This window comes from Symphodus melops, assembly GCF_947650265.1.
Source record: "Symphodus melops genome assembly, chromosome: 11".
NCBI lineage: Eukaryota > Metazoa > Chordata > Actinopteri > Labriformes > Labridae > Symphodus > Symphodus melops.
In genome coordinates, this window is record NC_136701.1 from 1,221,688 (window position 1) to 1,238,888 (window position 17,201).

The window sequence follows — 17,201 nt, forward strand, 5'->3', positions numbered from 1 at the left end:
CCAACAGGACTTAAAAAAGGAAAAACGTCAGTGTTCAGAGAAATGTCAACCTGACTGATCCACAGCCTCTCTCTCTCTCTCTCTCTCTCTCTCTCTCGTCAGTCGTTTCAACGCTTTGATAGAATAAAGTCATGAGACAGTTTTAAAGACAGTTTCAAACGTTCATTTATTGATTTGATTTGACCAGATTAAGTGAGAATTTAAAGTGTCCAATCGACCTAGAAGCATGTTTTTGGCGTGTGGGAGGAAACCGGAGACCCCGGTGAAAACCCACTGCAGTCACGGGGAGGACATGCAAACTCCACACAGACAGGGGGCAGTGTCTGCTGTGAGGCTGCGGTGCTAACCACCGAGCCGCCGTGCTGCCCTGTGAAGCTCCGGGAAGTTTGACTGGCGACACACGAGATGATTTTAGGTCCTGATTTTTGGTCCCAGTTTGTCCTCTTACCCTGTAAAAGATCTTAAACATTTTTACGTTAAAAATTGATGAAACAATTGAAAATCATCTCGTGTGTAGCGATGAAAAACTTCCCGGAGCTTCACTCCTGACCTCGTTCTACCTACATGACACCGACTCGGTTGGAGGGGAACTTTCTCCTGAACCAGGACTTCATCCGCTGGAAGAAGTTCTTCTTCTCCTTGCTGTCGTCTGAGGTTGGCGGCGTCTCATTGTCCTTGCTGTCGCCGTCGTCTGGGGTTGGCGGCGTCTCGTTGTCCTTGTGGTCCTTGGTGTCCTCGGTGTCCTCGTTGTGCTCGATGTCCTCGTCCTCAATGTCCTCAATGGTCAGACTAAACACACAGAAAGAGTTTTGTTCCGGTTACTGTCGTTACAACTTTAAGGAATCATCTTTCATCCAGTAGATGTCGCTAGCTGTTAAAGGGCTAATGCTAACCCACTTATGTTAGCTTGTAGCTTCACACTGCATGTACGTTTAAGCAGACGTACTTTTTGATTCTCTTGGTCATTGAAAGAGTGGAGATAGTTTTAAAAACATGCTGTATCGACAAGTATGGAAGTGGACAAATGTGACACCATCACTCAAATATTGACATCAGAGTAAAAGAGGATTAAATGTGCTATATGTGTGTGTTTAAAGGTTCTCTCACCTGACCGATGTCTCCTCTTCCTCCAGCTTCGACGTGTTCTCGGGTGTTGCAGGCCGGACTAGGATCACCCCCGATGGAAAGACTGTGGGAGGAGGGCTGTGCTGGTCCTTTGGAGGATCGACGCTCTCCTTCTTCCTGTTGTGTTCAAACATTAACTGTCAGTTCTGGAGACTTTTTAAAAGGAACTATCTGCAAATCAATCAGTGAGATGATGAAACATGACATAATATATAGACACATAGAACTACTGAGAGCCTGAGCAGCATCCATCAGTTAGAAACAACATCTACTTTGAAAAGTTCAAGTACTTACTGGGTGATGAAGGGGTGCTGGAGGACTTCATCGGGAGTGATCCTCTTGTTCTGATCAATCGTCAGCATGGCCTTCATTAGCTCGATGCACTGCTCGTATTCTGCAGCCTCGTCCTTGTAATCCGCTGAAATCTAGTTATAAAAAACAAAGAAGTACACCATCAGTCAAGACATCATCCTGGTCCTCCATAAAGACAGAAAACTGACAATGACCGTGCAAGAAGCTTCCCACTTTACCTTTTTGAGATCATCCAGCGATGAAAACGTGTGTTTGTCAGGGGCTGCTGGAGGGTCCTCTCCAAAGTACTCCTTACGAGTCTGAAAGAAGGTTCAGTGTGGTCATTTGAATGTTTCTCTTCATCTAACTAATCAACAGCAGTCCATAAACATCATTTTTATGCACACCTTAAAGTATCACATGAGTCTAAAGAAAACAAAGAAACAACGTGTAGTACCTTGATCCTCCAGTAGTTGGCCTTCTTATTATAAATAAAAAAGGCACTTCTCTGCTTTGCTGTGTTCAGAAACTCGTCGACCCGACCCACGATCTCCATTATCGTGCGCAGCTGGAAATGAAACATATCAACACATCAACAACAAGAACACTTCTCTTCTTAGCTACATGCTAATGCTAATAACTCCCGCCATGGCTAACATATGAAGTTCTCTGCAGCACTAAAAGCACATTATGTCCCTCCGTCCTGTGTGTTAGGTGAATCCCTTGGTTTTACATTTGATTTACTGCTGTGTGTGAGTGTATTAGCGTTAGCTACATGCTAAACAAAGGGTTCAGGAGTGTGTATTTGTGAAGTTCTGCTTTAACATAGGTTTAATGAGCATCATTAGCTGATGCGTGAGCTAAAAGAGTCAAGCTTTGTAAATTACTTACTGTGTCATATTCCTCTTTCTCAAACAGGTAGTAACTGAAGAGCACGGAAAACATCATGCAGCCCACTGACCACATGTCGATGGCCTCGGAGAATGGCTGACCCAAAATGATCTCAGGAGCCCTGAGTGTAGAAGAAAAACATTTGATAGAGTCAGTTACACTGTCACGTTCCAAGGAGTGAAAATACAAACATGAATTAGGCAAACAATAGATTTTTCCTCGTTGGGAACAAATGAAAAAGTATGCTGACACATAATCAGCATGATTTTGGATCTTACCTGAACGAGACTGTTTGCAGCGTCATGCCCTGCTTGGCTTTAGATTTATCTATGGCCAAGCCAAAGTCTATGAGTTTCACTCTGAAGGGTCGTTGTTGGTCCACCAACATCACGTTGTCCAGTTTGATGTCCGTGTGGATCACACCGATGTTCTTCAGAGCTGTAAGTGCTGTAGCCATCTGCAAGAACAATACACACATGTCAGAGACTGTATCAAGGTTAAACAGACGGTTAAACTTGTGCTTTCTATCAGAAGCTGCTGAATTCATACCTGTGTGATTATAGTCCTTGTGTCAGTTAACGTCATGGGGGTCAAGGAGTTCTGACACATATAGTTGTATATGTTCACTTCCAGACTCTCAAAGACCAGCGCCTCGCCTTTCTTCACCATGAAATATTCATGGAACTTGACGATGTTGTGCTCGTCAAGTTTTAGCTCCATCAACTTTTGAAGCATGGCCACCTGGAGAAAAACGACAAGATGTTCACCAAAGTTATAATCTTTGACAAATCAATATACAACATGGGCATGTGAATGGGTATGAAAGTTATTCTGTGTGTGTGTTGGGGACTTTAATAAGCACAGTCCAGCTGCATAAGATAACATTAGTTTGCCTTTGTGATCACTAAATATAGTTATTCAATATGATGCACCAAATATAAAACTGTCAAATCTCTATTTTATGATGATAACTTCAAAATCTACCAAATGTCTCACCTCCTTTCTGCAGCTTTGGTTAAACAAGGGGACCTTTATGGCTACAGGATTGTTGGTCTCTCTGTCCAAACACTGCAACACTTTCCCGAAGCCGCCCTTGCCCATGACCTTCAGGACCTTGTATTTGGGGGGGAGATTGTTGTTAGCCTGAACTTTTACGATTTGCAGCATCTGCATAAGTCCCACTTTGTGTTTGCTCGTCATCTGGAAAAAAGAAACGAGAGAAAATAATGAGAACAAAGTTACTAACAATCCTGTTTCATCTCTATCATCATTGTGTTTGTCTTAAGTCTGTAAATGTTAATATTGTGCAATTCTTATCTCTGTCTAACTCCAGTTTGGACTAAACAAAGAGCTCAGAAATTTAGGAAATATAAAGAGGAACTCACCTTTATCAAAGAGTTTGATTTACGTTCTTCAGTTCAAATAAGTAGCTTGAAAACTCGAAGCTTGTGGTTTGTCCAGCTGCTCAAACTGAAATGATTATTTTTTTAACTCCTGTTCATTTAGAGTTTTTCAGGATTCCGTGAGTCCCTGTGAGGTGGCGATCAAAGCCAACGTTCTAAATCTGATGTTCCCACGGCAACAAGTGGTTCAGTGTAACGCTCCATGTTCCATTACCTGGGAGAGTCAATAGACTGGTGTAGTTTTGAGTCCTAAAACCAGGAAGTGAGTTAGCATTTTAACTCTAAAAGTCTAAATGTGGATTTTGAATGTGTTTGTGTTTAGACTGAAATAAGGTCTGTGGTTAACACAAACTGAAGAGATAAACTACGTTAGCTAAGACCACACTTGTGAATTTTAAAGTTTTTACGCAAACTTTAAACGGCGGTTGCTAACGAGTAGCTAACTGAAACTACAGTGGTTGTCATGGAGACATTAAACGTCATCACGTCAAATCCCGCCATGGCAAACTCTCTCACTAATCCTCCTTACAGCCTCTAGTCATGTTTTTCACTGTTCTTGCAAAATTAGGTTCATAAACAACTTATTAAGCTAACGTTTAGCTAGCTTGTTGGCTCCAGAGGCTCAGCAGCAGCAGCCGCCCTGCTGGAAATGCTGTCTCAGCATGTGGATTATGAATGGGTTTGTGTTTAGACTGAAATAAGGTCTGTGGTTAACACAAGCTGAAGAGATGTTGATGTTTTGTTAGACGAGATAAACTACGTTAGCTAAGACCCCACTTGTGAATTTTAAAGTTTTTACACAAACTTTAAACGCAGGTTGCTAACGAGTAGCTAACTGAAACTACAGTCGTTGTCACAGACATTAAACGTCATCACGCCGGGAACTCTCTCCCTAATCCTCCTTACAGCCTCTAGTCATGTTTTTCAGTGTTCTTGTAAATATTAGGTTAATAAACAACTTATTAAGCTAACGTTTAGCTAGCTTGTCAAATCCGCTGATTAGATCGATGAAGAATAACGGTCGTGACGTCACTACAAACCGACCGTGGTGTAGTTAGCTTGTAGCATAACGTTAGCTTTTAACTTCTCTGGGCTGCATTAACTCTTCAAACTTCATATAAATGATGTTCATCTGTAAAGATTATCCCGCTAAACAAAACAGCTACACATCAGAAACGTGTGTTTGACACACAGATTATTTTCTGCAATCATCCAAAATATAATGAAAAAATCCCATCGGGGAATTTTCGTAGGAACCACCGGTGCCATTTTTTCGGGTTGGCCTAAAAAAATACGTCATTAATATACCAGTCTATTACCTGGGAGAATCAATAGACTGGTAACCTAAAACCTTCATTACAACACCAGTCTATAACACGCTTTTAATTTAATGTACGTATGAAAAAGATGCAGCCTGGTGCTCAGGGTGCAACCTAAATATATATATTATCTAATGCTGTATTAAAATAATGTATTAACAGGGATGTGCCTGTGTTTCCATCATCAGTATTGATAGACGAAGCCTGAGTGGCGTCATCCATCTGTTCCTGCAGGGGGCTCCAGAGGCTCATCAGCAGCAGCCGCCCTGCTGGAAATGCTGTCTCAGCCTAACTTTGAGTCAACCTAATGACAGGAGCTGAGGGCTGGAGCTGAGGCGGGTTTTGAGCCTCTTGGCGAACCGTGACATCACGACCACCTGTCAATCATGTCAGCTACGATTCTGAAATGGACACTCCACAAACTGCAGGATTTCGTTTTCCCACATTGGCTTCATTTTTCAAGTCCGGAGGTTGTGGCTTGGTAGTAACAGAGACGACAGTTTGATCAATTGAATACATTTATTTATTGCTGTTATTTCATTTGACCAGATAAAGTGACGATCAGCTGGATGCAGGTCGTCCCTCCGCTTTGAATCCTCTCAGACATCAAATGCCGTGTTGGCTGTTTGGCTGTTTCCCCTTCACCCACGTGGCTTCACAACAGTCGCTGAGAGAAGACGCCTCAATTTGCCTCGCTCCAGTCTCTGTCCTCCGTCTTCTTCTTCTTCTTCTTCTCTTTATGTATCGTCTAAGATGTCATCTGTAGTGTCGTATACGCTGCTCGCCACTTCAAAAGAAAAATGTTGAGAAAAAATTCAAGACAACTTTTATGGATGGATGCATGGAAAAATGAATAGACAGATGGATGGATGGATGTTTAGTTTAGGTTCCCTTTATTTCTGTTAATAGGATTTGTCCTTTTGTGTAATAAGATCCTTTGAGCCGTCCAACATGAACATGAAATGAGGACGTTTCCTTTGAAACCTGGAAAATCCCTGCGTAACGCTTCAGAGGACCTCCTACACTGTTGTTTCATCCAACGTATAGCTCAGGCATTCATGATGTACATCTAAGTGGAGCTCACCAAACGTTCTTTTAACGTGTAAACTGCAGAAGGACGTAGTATCACCTGCGAGTGAGACACCAGATTGAGTGTCGAGCTGCTGACATTTTTTTCATCTCGTCCACTGAGCTGCCAAAAGAGCAACTAAACAGAGCATGCTTTGGTGCAGTGGATGAACTACAAAGGGTTAAACAGGGACTCAGTCTTTGAAACACGTCACATGACCTGATTGTGAAACATATGACAAACTGTATACAGGCAGATGTATGTATGTAGCATGTTTCAGTAAATATAAAGAGTGTAACATATTTAACACATGAGAGATGCTCGCAGCTCGTCACCAGTAAACCTTTAATCTTTAATGACATTTACTTCGACAAATCCAACATGGAGTCTTTGCTGTCAAAAAAAAAAAGACACTTTTTTTTTGGAAATACAAAATCTCAGGAGGCAAAACATTAAATGTTTGCTCGTAGCTAAAATGCTAATCATGACGCTGATTGATGCTGTAGTTTTTAGTGTTAGAATGAATGAATGTATGATGCAGTGCGTACTGTAGTACATCTTGTGTTATGATAAAGGTCAACAGGCTGACGCAGACCATCGAATACAAGGCTTTAAAAAGTCTGACTTTCCACGAGCAAAACATTTTATTGATTTATTTTTTGCAACATTTTTAAGAGTGCAAAAAGTGAAACTCTCACGTTTGTGATCTGAACATCGTGAGATCGTCGTCATAAATATCGAACATCTGGTGTCTTTTTTTAAAACCTTAAAATCATTTAGTCACAATCAGACACGTTTAGCTTGATGCCTTTCAAACACGGTGAGTTTAAATAATCTGCACCTGAATCCAATGAGTAAAAACATTTTTAAAAACTGACACTCAGAGGGGTTTATAAGTGTCTGATTCTCTCAACGTATCACAGAGATGAATCCACTCATCACTGATCCAACTTATCAACCTTTTAGTTACAGAAGAAGAAAATCCTTTTTCAGATTTTATTCAGCGCATAATGAAAACATAAGTACAAAACACAGCAGTTTAGTTTTATTTCACTCCATATTTAAGGAAACAAAAAATATCAGGCTGGCATGATTTCTTCTTCTTCGGGCCCGAGCACCGACCTCGAATCGATTTAGTCTCAGGAAATCTTTTCAGACAACATTCTTCATGCGTAATCGATAAAAGACCTGAAATTCACGCCGCTCCACGTGCGTGTTCTGCCGCCAGTTTACCAAAGGTTGACTGGATAGAAATGTCCACGGAGGATTCATGGAGTCAAACACTTTGTTTCATGATGCCGTGAGTGGCGTTAGCTCCATTAGCTGTGTGTGTTAGCGGTGTTCTCTCACATGTCAAACACTATTCTACCAATGCACCGTGTGCAGCTGCTGCAGGCGCTGCTCCAACACGCAACAATTCAAAGTTTTTGTTTTTTTATTACGTCCAGCAGCTAACGCCAAAATGTCTTCTCTCTTCTTGAAATCGACTCATCGTCCGTCTTGTTTTATTCTGATTATATTCCAGACGGGATCACACAGAGTGCTTTATGTGTGCAGCTGTGTTTGGATGATGAAGGGAAACTAAAATTAGTAACAGATTGTTACGAAATGTTTACATTTTTTAATGAATTAACATTTTGTTTGGAGTTTAAAAAAAAATACAAAATTTAGACAAACTACAATTGGGTTTTTTTGTCAAACACGAATTTTGATTTCAGAGGAAATGATGCTAAACTTATAAATGAAAAAAAAAAGAAAAAGCCTTTGCAAAATCATTTAACAAGACAGGAGAGCAGCGTGTTCACCTGAAACGTAAAGGTAAACTCCAGCACGCCGTCCAACTTGTAAACAAACGATTATTGGATCGTTTCAAACATCACAAATACAAACACGTTATTCTTTAAAACACAGAAAAAAATAATAATAAAAAATAATAAACATAAAACTTTATAAAGGAAACAGGTTGTTCTTTCTTTCTGTTTATTCGACAGCTTTGTTTACTGAGCTCCGTGGTCTCTGTCCTTTTCAGGAAGTAAAGACCAAACAACATCTACTCCTGCTGTTTGGACCACCGTTTGAGAACGGAGCCAGAAGTGACTGTTTCCTATCAAGAAGAGGACACTCATCGTAACGCCATGATCCTGTTTGACAGCTCGACTTTTCATCCCGATCAACCGAATCAAACGATGATCTAAACGGGAGCTCATTCACAAAATGAACAACGTGATGCGTTGAGCGATAACTGATGGGGCGTATTCGTCAAACTGAAAATATGGACATTTTTCTTCCAGATTTGATAAATCGGATTTGTTTGTTTCGCAACCAGTGGAGTCGCCCCCTGCAGGCCATTAAAAGAACTTCAGTTTGAATCAAGCAGGAACCTCCGCTCCAGAAAAATGAAGCCGATGCTGAAGTGCAAAATGCTGCAGTTCATCGAGTGTCCACTAGGGGCTCAATGCAGGAAGACAGGAAATTAAAAGAAACCAGTTTTTACAGTGTAAATCAACATGTTTACAGTAAGGTAGAAGAAACGAAGGAGGTCTGATTACAATCGATAAACTAAACACCATCAATGATCTGATTCGTCCAGGTGTGAAATGCTTCAGGTACAGAAGAAGGTGTGACAGGGATCTATGAGAGGGTTTTCACAGGCACATTTCCAACAGGGGGGATCCCATCACGAAGTCTCCGTGGGACAGGACGTCCCAGCTGTCTCTGACGGGCAGCTGACCGGCTCACACCTGCTTCTTCCAGTTCACCGACCATAAGCACCCAGCCCCGCCCCCTTCTTTAACCCAGCCCTGCAACACACTTCAAGCATGAACTTTACCCCCCCCTGCCCCCCCCCCCCCCCCCCCCCATGTGTAACCCTGCAGAGACGTTGGTGAGCTGCAGAGTGTTGGACGTTCACGCTGCCGTCGACCCGTCTCCTGTTACACAGCTGCCTGCCGCCTGTCCTCCAACCAATGGGAGGCCGTGAAGTGTGGTTATGTTGCACCGACAAGGATCGATATCTGAACCTGATCAAATCCAAAATCACTTTAATTTACAGGTTTGATTAAACAGGTTTAAGATTTAAAACATACTTTTCCTGCAGGCGTGTGGTCGGGTGATTCGTGTCTCTCTCCTGCAGCTGTCTGTGTGTCGAGGACACCGTGTCTTCACCAGAGACGTCTCAAATGTCCCAGGAATGGACGCACCAAAGACCACGTTCACAGTTTCAGTATTTTTCTGTTGAGGATTTTTTTTTTTCTTCTAATTTTTTTACATTTTTCGGTAATTTTGGAGCATTTTTTTTATCGGGTCCCCTCGTGGTATTTTTTTATATTTTATTGGACATGAGACAGTTTGAAAAAGAACACTCCTCTAATTTGTTGTGTTTTCATGACTCGCACTTTTTATTGGGTTTATTGTATTTGGTAAAAATCACCCGGCGTTGGTGACGGTGTTCTCGGGTTGATATAAATATAGAGACATGTTTCAGGAGAGACAGGACGTTACATAGAGTCATAAACATGGGAGGGAGAGAGAGAGAGAGAGAGAGAGAGAGAGAGAGAGAGAGAGAGAGAGAGGGAGGGGAATGACATGCTTGTAGGAGTCACAGGTCAACCCGCTCAACAAACCCTTTTCCTTTATTAACATATTCTTTGTATTTGTTCAGTTTGATTCACCTCGTGTGCGTTTATGGAAATGTCTTTTATTATTTATGGTTAGGATGATTTTATTTATTTATTTTCATTAATGTTTTGGGTTCCTCTTTTTAAGACACTTTGTCACGTTTGTTTTGTTCATTTTTTTTATTCAAACTTCAATACTGAATTAAAACCGCAAGCGGTGATGAAGGGACCGAAGCACCCCGCGCATGTCGGCGTGTGTCGCGACCACGAGAGTGTGACCGCAGGAGTGCAGCCGCGACACGTGGCCAAGCAGCAGGCCTTACAGTAATCGAAGGTTAAAAAATAGGAGTGTGCCGAGACATCAAAGTTTGATGGTACGCCGTGGCCACGCCCCTTGACGAAATGACGTGCAGAGCACAACGAGAGATCTTCAACACGTCTAGAACACACTAAGATTGAGTTTGCGATGATCAGATAAACGCTTTTGGAGGAGTTCGTTCAGATAGCTAACCTGTAAACCGCGAATTTCAGCCATTCAAAAAAAATATGGCGGACTTCCTGTTGGGTTTTGACCATGGGTGTAAGAGGATTTTATGTAGCTCCTGACATGCCCAATGAGCATAAAAAATCTCATGCATGTAGGACAAAGAAACCTCCATGGGGAGGCCATTTTGAAAATTTGAAGGGGGCGCCACTGAGTCATTTTGCGTATTTTTTTTTACGAAATGGCAAAAATATCAAATTTTTCGCCAGACCCGATGACTTTGGAGATTTTGATGAGTTTTCATTCACGTTCAAGCCGTCAAAAGTGGCTCCAAAGAGACGGAAGAAAAAAAAAAGAAAAATAATCATTTGGGTTACAATAGGGTCCTTCGCACTGGTCAGTGCTTCGGTCCCTAATTAAGTATCGAACATCGATACTTGTTACCACGGCAACCAAAGTTAACGTCCTACAAACCCAATGTTGGGTGTTTCCTTGATAGTTTTTATTGAAGCAAAAAATCAGACATACACCTGTCCAAATGTCCTCTCCTCTGATGTCTGTCTATAAGAGACAGACACAGAACACCAACAGGACTTAAAAAAGGAAAAACGTCAGTGTTCAGAGAAATGTCAACCTGACTGATCCACAGCCTCTCTCTCTCTCTCTCTCTCTCTCTCTCTCTCTCTCTCGTCAGTCGTTTCAACGCTTTGATAGAATAAAGTCATGAGACAGTTTTAAAGACAGTTTCAAACGTTCATTTATTGATTTGATTTGACCAGATTAAGTGAGAATTTAAAGTGTCCAATCGACCTAGAAGCATGTTTTTGGCGTGTGGGAGGAAACCGGAGACCCCGGTGAAAACCCACTGCAGTCACGGGGAGGACATGCAAACTCCACACAGACAGGGGGCAGTGTCTGCTGTGAGGCTGCGGTGCTAACCACCGAGCCGCCGTGCTGCCCTGTGAAGCTCCGGGAAGTTTGACTGGCGACACACGAGATGATTTTAGGTCCTGATTTTTGGTCCCAGTTTGTCCTCTTACCCTGTAAAAGATCTTAAACATTTTTACGTTAAAAATTGATGAAACAATTGAAAATCATCTCGTGTGTAGCGATGAAAAACTTCCCGGAGCTTCACTCCTGACCTCGTTCTACCTACATGACACCGACTCGGTTGGAGGGGAACTTTCTCCTGAACCAGGACTTCATCCGCTGGAAGAAGTTCTTCTTCTCCTTGCTGTCGTCTGAGGTTGGCGGCGTCTCATTGTCCTTGCTGTCGCCGTCGTCTGGGGTTGGCGGCGTCTCGTTGTCCTTGTGGTCCTTGGTGTCCTCGGTGTCCTCGTTGTGCTCGATGTCCTCGTCCTCAATGTCCTCAATGGTCAGACTAAACACACAGAAAGAGTTTTGTTCCGGTTACTGTCGTTACAACTTTAAGGAATCATCTTTCATCCAGTAGATGTCGCTAGCTGTTAAAGGGCTAATGCTAACCCACTTATGTTAGCTTGTAGCTTCACACTGCATGTACGTTTAAGCAGACGTACTTTTTGATTCTCTTGGTCATTGAAAGAGTGGAGATAGTTTTAAAAACATGCTGTATCGACAAGTATGGAAGTGGACAAATGTGACACCATCACTCAAATATTGACATCAGAGTAAAAGAGGATTAAATGTGCTATATGTGTGTGTTTAAAGGTTCTCTCACCTGACCGATGTCTCCTCTTCCTCCAGCTTCGACGTGTTCTCGGGTGTTGCAGGCCGGACTAGGATCACCCCCGATGGAAAGACTGTGGGAGGAGGGCTGTGCTGGTCCTTTGGAGGATCGACGCTCTCCTTCTTCCTGTTGTGTTCAAACATTAACTGTCAGTTCTGCAGACTTTTTAAAAGGAACTATCTGCAAATCAATCAGTGAGATGATGAAACATGACATAATATATAGACACATAGAAGTACTGAGAGCCTGAGCAGCATCCATCAGTTAGAAACAACATCTACTTTGAAAAGTTCAAGTACTTACTGGGTGATGAAGGGGTGCTGGAGGACTTCATCGGGAGTGATCCTCTTGTTCTGATCAATCGTCAGCATGGCCTTCATTAGCTCGATGCACTGCTCGTATTCTGCAGCCTCGTCCTTGTAATCCGCTGAACTCTAGTTATAAAAAACAAAGAAGTACACCATCAGTCAAGACATCATCCTGGTCCTCCATAAAGACAGAAAACTGACAATGACCGTGCAAGAAGCTTCCCACTTTACCTTTTTGAGATCATCCAGCGATGAAAACGTGTGTTTGTCAGGGGCTGCTGGAGGGTACTCTCCAAAGTACTCCTTACGAGTCTGAAAGAAGGTTCAGTGTGGTCATTTGAATGTTTCTCTTCATCTAACTAATCAACAGCAGTCCATAAACATCATTTTTATGCACACCTTAAAGTATCACATGAGTCTAAAGAAAACAAAGAAACAACGTGTAGTACCTTGATCCTCCAGTAGTTGGCCTTCTTATTATAAATAAAAAAGGCACTTCTCTGCTTTGCTGTGTTCAGAAACTCGTCGACCCGACCCACGATCTCCATTATCGTGCGCAGCTGGAAATGAAACATATCAACACATCAACAACAAGAACACTTCTCTTCTTAGCTACATGCTAATGCTAATAACTCCCGCCATGGCTAACATATGAAGTTCTCTGCACCACTAAAAGCACATTATGTCCCTCCGTCCTGTGTGTTAGGTGAATCCCTTGGTTTTACATTTGATTTACTGCTGTGTGTGAGTGTATTAGCGTTAGCTACATGCTAAACAAAGGGTTCAGGAGTGTGTATTTGTGAAGTTCTGCTTTAACATAGGTTTAATGAGCATCATTAGCTGATGCGTGAGCTAAAAGAGTCAAGCTTTGTAAATTACTTACTGTGTCATATTCCTCTTTCTCAAACAGGTAGTAACTGAAGAGCACGGAAAACATCATGCAGCCCACTGACCACATGTCGATGGCCTCGGAGAATGGCTGACCCAAAATGATCTCAGGAGCCCTGAGTGTTGAAGAAAAACATTTGATTGAGTCAGTGACACTGTCACGTTCCAAGGAGTGAAAATACAAACATGAATTAGGCAAACAATAGATTTTTCCTCGTTGGGAACAAATGAAAAAGTATGCTGACACATAATCAGCATGATTTTGGATCTTACCTGAACGAGACTGTTTGCAGCGTCATGCCCTGCTTGGCTTTAGATTTATCTATGGCCAAGCCAAAGTCTATGAGTTTCACTCTGAAGGGTCGTTGTTGGTCCACCAACATCACGTTGTCCAGTTTGATGTCCGTGTGGATCACACCGATGTTCTTCAGAGCTGTAAGTGCTGTAGCCATCTGCAAGAACAATACACACATGTCAGAGACTGTATCAAGGTTAAACAGACGGTTAAACTTGTGCTTTCTATCAGAAGCTGCTGAATTCATACCTGTGTGATTATAGTCCTTGTGTCAGTTAACGTCATGGGGGTCAAGGAGTTCTGACTCATATATTTGTATATGTTCACTTCCAGACTCTCAAAGACCAGCGCCTCGCCTTTCTTCACCATGAAATATTCATGGAACTTGACGATGTTGTGCTCGTCAAGTTTTAGCTCCATCAACTTTTGAAGCATGGCCACCTGGAGAAAAACGACAAGATGTTCACCAAAGTTATAATCTTTGACAAATCAATATACAACATGGGCATGTGAATGGGTATGAGAGTTATTCTGTGTGTGTGTTGGGGACTTTATAAGCACAGTCCAGTTGCATAAGATAACATTAGTTTGCCTTTGTGATCACTAAATATAGTTATTCAATATGATGCACCAAATATAAAACTATCAAATCTCTATTTTATGATGTGAACTTCAAAATCTACCAAATGTCTCACCTCCTTTCTGCAGCTTTGGTTAAACAAGGGGACCTTTATGGCTACAGGATTGTTGGTCTCTCTGTCCAAACACTGCAACACTTTCCCGAAGCCGCCCTTGCCCATGACCTTCAGGACCTCGTATTTGGGGGGGAGATTGTTGTTAGCCTGAACTTTTACGATTTGCAGCATCTGCATAAGTCCCACTTTGTGTTTGCTGGTCATCTGGAAAAAAGAAACGAGAGAAAATAATGAGAACAAAGTTACTAACAATCCTGTTTCATCTCTATCATCATTGTGTTTGTCTTAAGTCTGTAAATGTTAATATTGTGCAATTCTTATCTCTGTCTAACTCCAGTTTGGACTAAACAAAGAGCTCAGAAATTTAGGAAATATAAAGAGGAACTCACCTTTATCAAAGAGTTTGATTTACGTTCTTCAGTTCAAATAAGTAGCTTGAAAACTCGAAGCTTGTGGTTTGTCCAGCTGCTCAAACTGAAATGATTATTTTTTTAACTCCTGTTCATTTAGAGTTTTTCAGGATTCCGTGAGTCCCTGTGAGGTGGCGATCAAAGCCAACGTTCTAAATCTGATGTTCCCACGGCAACAAGTGGTTCAGTGTAACGCTCCATGTTCCATTACCTGGGAGAGTCGATAGACTGGTGTAGTTTTGAGTCCTAAAACCAGGAAGTGAGTTAGCATTTTAGCGCCCTGGGTTCCTAACTCTAAAAGTCTAAATGTGGATTTTGAATGTGTTTGTGTTTAGACTGAAATAAGGTCTGTGGTTCACACAAGCTGAAGAGATAAACTACGTTAGCTAAGACGCCCACTTGTGAATTTTAAAGTTTTTACGCAAACTTTAAACGGCGGTTGCTAACAAGTAGCTAACTGAAACTACAGTGGTTGTCATGGAGACATTAAACGTCATCACGCCGGGAACTCTCTCCCTAATCCTCCTTACAGCCTCTAGTCATGTTTTTCAGTGTTCTTGCAAAAATTAGGTTCATAAACAACTTATTAAGCTAACGTTTAGCTAGCTTGTTGGCTCCAGAGGCTCATCAGCAGCAGCCGCCCTGCTGGAAATGCTGTCTCAGCCTAACTTTGAGTCAACCTAATGACAGGCTGAGGCGGGTTTTGAGCCTGTCAATCATGTCAGCTACGATTCTGAAATGGACACTCCACAAACTGCAGGATTTCGTTTTCCCACATTGGCTTCATTTTTCAAGTCTGGAGGTTGTGGCTTGGTAGTAACAGAGACGACAGTTTGATCAATTGAATACATTTATTTATTGCTGTTATTTCATTTGACCAGATAAAGTGACGATCAGCTGGATGCAGGTCGTCCCTCCGCTTTGAATCCTCTCAGACGTCAAATGCCGTGTTGGCTGTTTGGCTGTTTCCCCTTCACCCACGTGGCTTCACAACAGTCGCTGAGAGAAGACGCCTCAATTTGCCTCGCTCCAGTCTCTGTCCTCCGTCTTCTTCTTCTTCTTCTTCTTCTTCTTCTCTTTATGTATCGTCTAAGATGTCATCTGTCGTGTCGTACACACTGCTCGCCACTTCAAAAGAAAAATGTTGAGAAACTTTTATGGATGGATGCATGAAAAAATGAATAGACAGATGGATGGATGGATGTTTAGTTTAGGTTCCCTTTATTTCTGTTAATAGGATTTGTCCTTTTGTGTAATAAGATCCTTTGAGCCGTCCAACATGAACATGAAATGAGGACGTTTCCTTTGAAACCTGGAAAATCCCTGCGTAACGCTTCAGAGGACCTCCTACACTGTTGTTTCATCCAACGTATAGCTCAGGCATTCATGATGTACATCTAAGTGGAGCTCACCAAACGTTCTTTTAACGTGTAAACTGCAGAAGGACGTAGTATCACCTGCGAGTGAGACACCAGATTGAGTGTCGAGCTGCTGACATTTTACCCGGAGCCATTGACTGATACCCGTCTAGAACAGTTACGCAACAGGGCGCTGAGACGATGATGTACCCTCTCCGCGTGTCAGCCAGGGAATTCCTCCAACTTCACAAGATGCTGAAACAACCATCAGCCCGGTCGAGAATTCACCCATTACAGCTCCAAAGACTCAGACTCCCTGAAGTGCAACTTGATATAATGATTGAATTATGGCGTATTAAAAAAAGGTGCTTCTATGATGGTGGATCTTTCGTTGCAGGGTGCACGGTTTCTTTTGGAACCTTATATAGTTGACCTTAAACGCTTGCTGTGGTCGTATCCCACAGAACGTGTCAAAGGAAGTGAGCATTAGTTCATGCCCCTGCTGGACACTTATACGTGAAACATATACAGCTTGACCCCTGCAAAAGGAATCCGTGCCAACTGCACCGACCTGCGTCAGAATAACTCAGTGTCGGGCTGCAGCTGCGCCCTGCGACACGCTAACGGCACAAGGTGAGAGCAAACTCTGGACAGGAAGTGGGAAAAACAAGGATCATTAACGTTTCTGTCACGAAGAATCAGAGTCATCAGCAGTTCGTCCCTTTATGAAACATGACAGGGAAAGTAATATTATGTGCTTGGCAGCTAAATACAATGACAGAGAGCGCGTGTCTATAAATATCTCCTTTATGGATATTTAAAGCTTCACTCCCACATTAAATTCAACACCTGCTGCAGAGAGAGGTTGCCTGGAGATACAGATAACACACACACAGAACATTTAAGGGATTTGTTTTTCATCTTAAATTGAATATAAGGTGTTTTTTTTGTTTCATGCAGTTAAAACAATGTGCACTAACACTTCTCTGTCTGATAAAGGTCTAAAAACTCCAAATAAGAAGTTGAAAAAGTTTTAAACGGTTAAAATGTCGTTAGATTGGACGTCATGCAAGTTTAAATTATTTCCACAGGTCTCGGGTGGGATACTTGGTGCAGTGTTGGTTGTTGGTCGTACTCCATTGAAACTAAAAACCAGCAGGATCACGTGGGGGGGGGGGGGGGGGGGGGGGGGGGGGGGGGGGGGGGGCGTGGGGGGGGGGGGCTATATTTAAACCAGGTTGTCTGATCCAAACTGGAAGCCCCGCCCACTGCAGCACCCTGATTCAATTTCACACAGTCAGTTTTCCTCCCGTCTAAAATCTAAAATCTTTCAAAGACAT

The 17,201-nt window shown here is 42.3% G+C and overlaps 2 protein-coding genes across 2 annotated transcripts; both read right to left on the reverse strand.

Moving 5' to 3' along the window:
- Positions 1 to 148: 148 nt before the first annotated feature.
- On the reverse strand, positions 149 to 3,977 carry LOC306831980 (homeodomain-interacting protein kinase 2-like). The gene is made up of 11 exons (XM_079356309.1): positions 3,693 to 3,977; positions 3,304 to 3,507; positions 2,857 to 3,048; positions 2,586 to 2,764; positions 2,308 to 2,428; positions 1,874 to 1,984; positions 1,656 to 1,736; positions 1,420 to 1,550; positions 1,108 to 1,242; positions 561 to 789; positions 149 to 460 (listed from the first exon to the last, which is right to left on the reverse strand). Exons 2-10 carry the CDS (start codon positions 3,505 to 3,507, stop codon positions 561 to 563), a joined length of 1,383 nt encoding a protein of 460 aa, XP_079212435.1. The 5' UTR covers positions 3,693 to 3,977; the 3' UTR covers positions 149 to 460.
- A 6,962-nt stretch (positions 3,978 to 10,939) lies between these two features.
- On the reverse strand, positions 10,940 to 15,091 carry LOC306831981 (homeodomain-interacting protein kinase 2-like). The gene is made up of 10 exons (XM_079356310.1): positions 14,094 to 15,091; positions 13,648 to 13,839; positions 13,377 to 13,555; positions 13,099 to 13,219; positions 12,665 to 12,775; positions 12,447 to 12,527; positions 12,211 to 12,341; positions 11,899 to 12,033; positions 11,352 to 11,580; positions 10,940 to 11,251 (listed from the first exon to the last, which is right to left on the reverse strand). Exons 1-9 carry the CDS (start codon positions 14,295 to 14,297, stop codon positions 11,352 to 11,354), a joined length of 1,383 nt encoding a protein of 460 aa, XP_079212436.1. The 5' UTR covers positions 14,298 to 15,091; the 3' UTR covers positions 10,940 to 11,251.
- Positions 15,092 to 17,201: the final 2,110 nt, after the last annotated feature.

Coding starts and splice junctions, on each gene's coding strand:
- LOC306831980 (XM_079356309.1), bottom strand. CDS start 3,507: ATGACGAGCAAACACAAAGTGGGACTTATGCAGATGCTGCAAATCGTA. Junction 2,765..2,856: donor CAAGGACTATAATCACACAG/GTATGAATTCAG, acceptor TTGTTCTTGCAG/ATGGCTACAGCACTTACAGC. Junction 2,429..2,585: donor CTGCAAACAGTCTCGTTCAG/GTAAGATCCAAA, acceptor TTCTACACTCAG/GGCTCCTGAGATCATTTTGG.
- LOC306831981 (XM_079356310.1), bottom strand. CDS start 14,297: ATGACCAGCAAACACAAAGTGGGACTTATGCAGATGCTGCAAATCGTA. Junction 13,556..13,647: donor CAAGGACTATAATCACACAG/GTATGAATTCAG, acceptor TTGTTCTTGCAG/ATGGCTACAGCACTTACAGC. Junction 11,581..11,898: donor GAAGAGGAGACATCGGTCAG/GTGAGAGAACCT, acceptor CTGTGTGTTTAG/TCTGACCATTGAGGACATTG.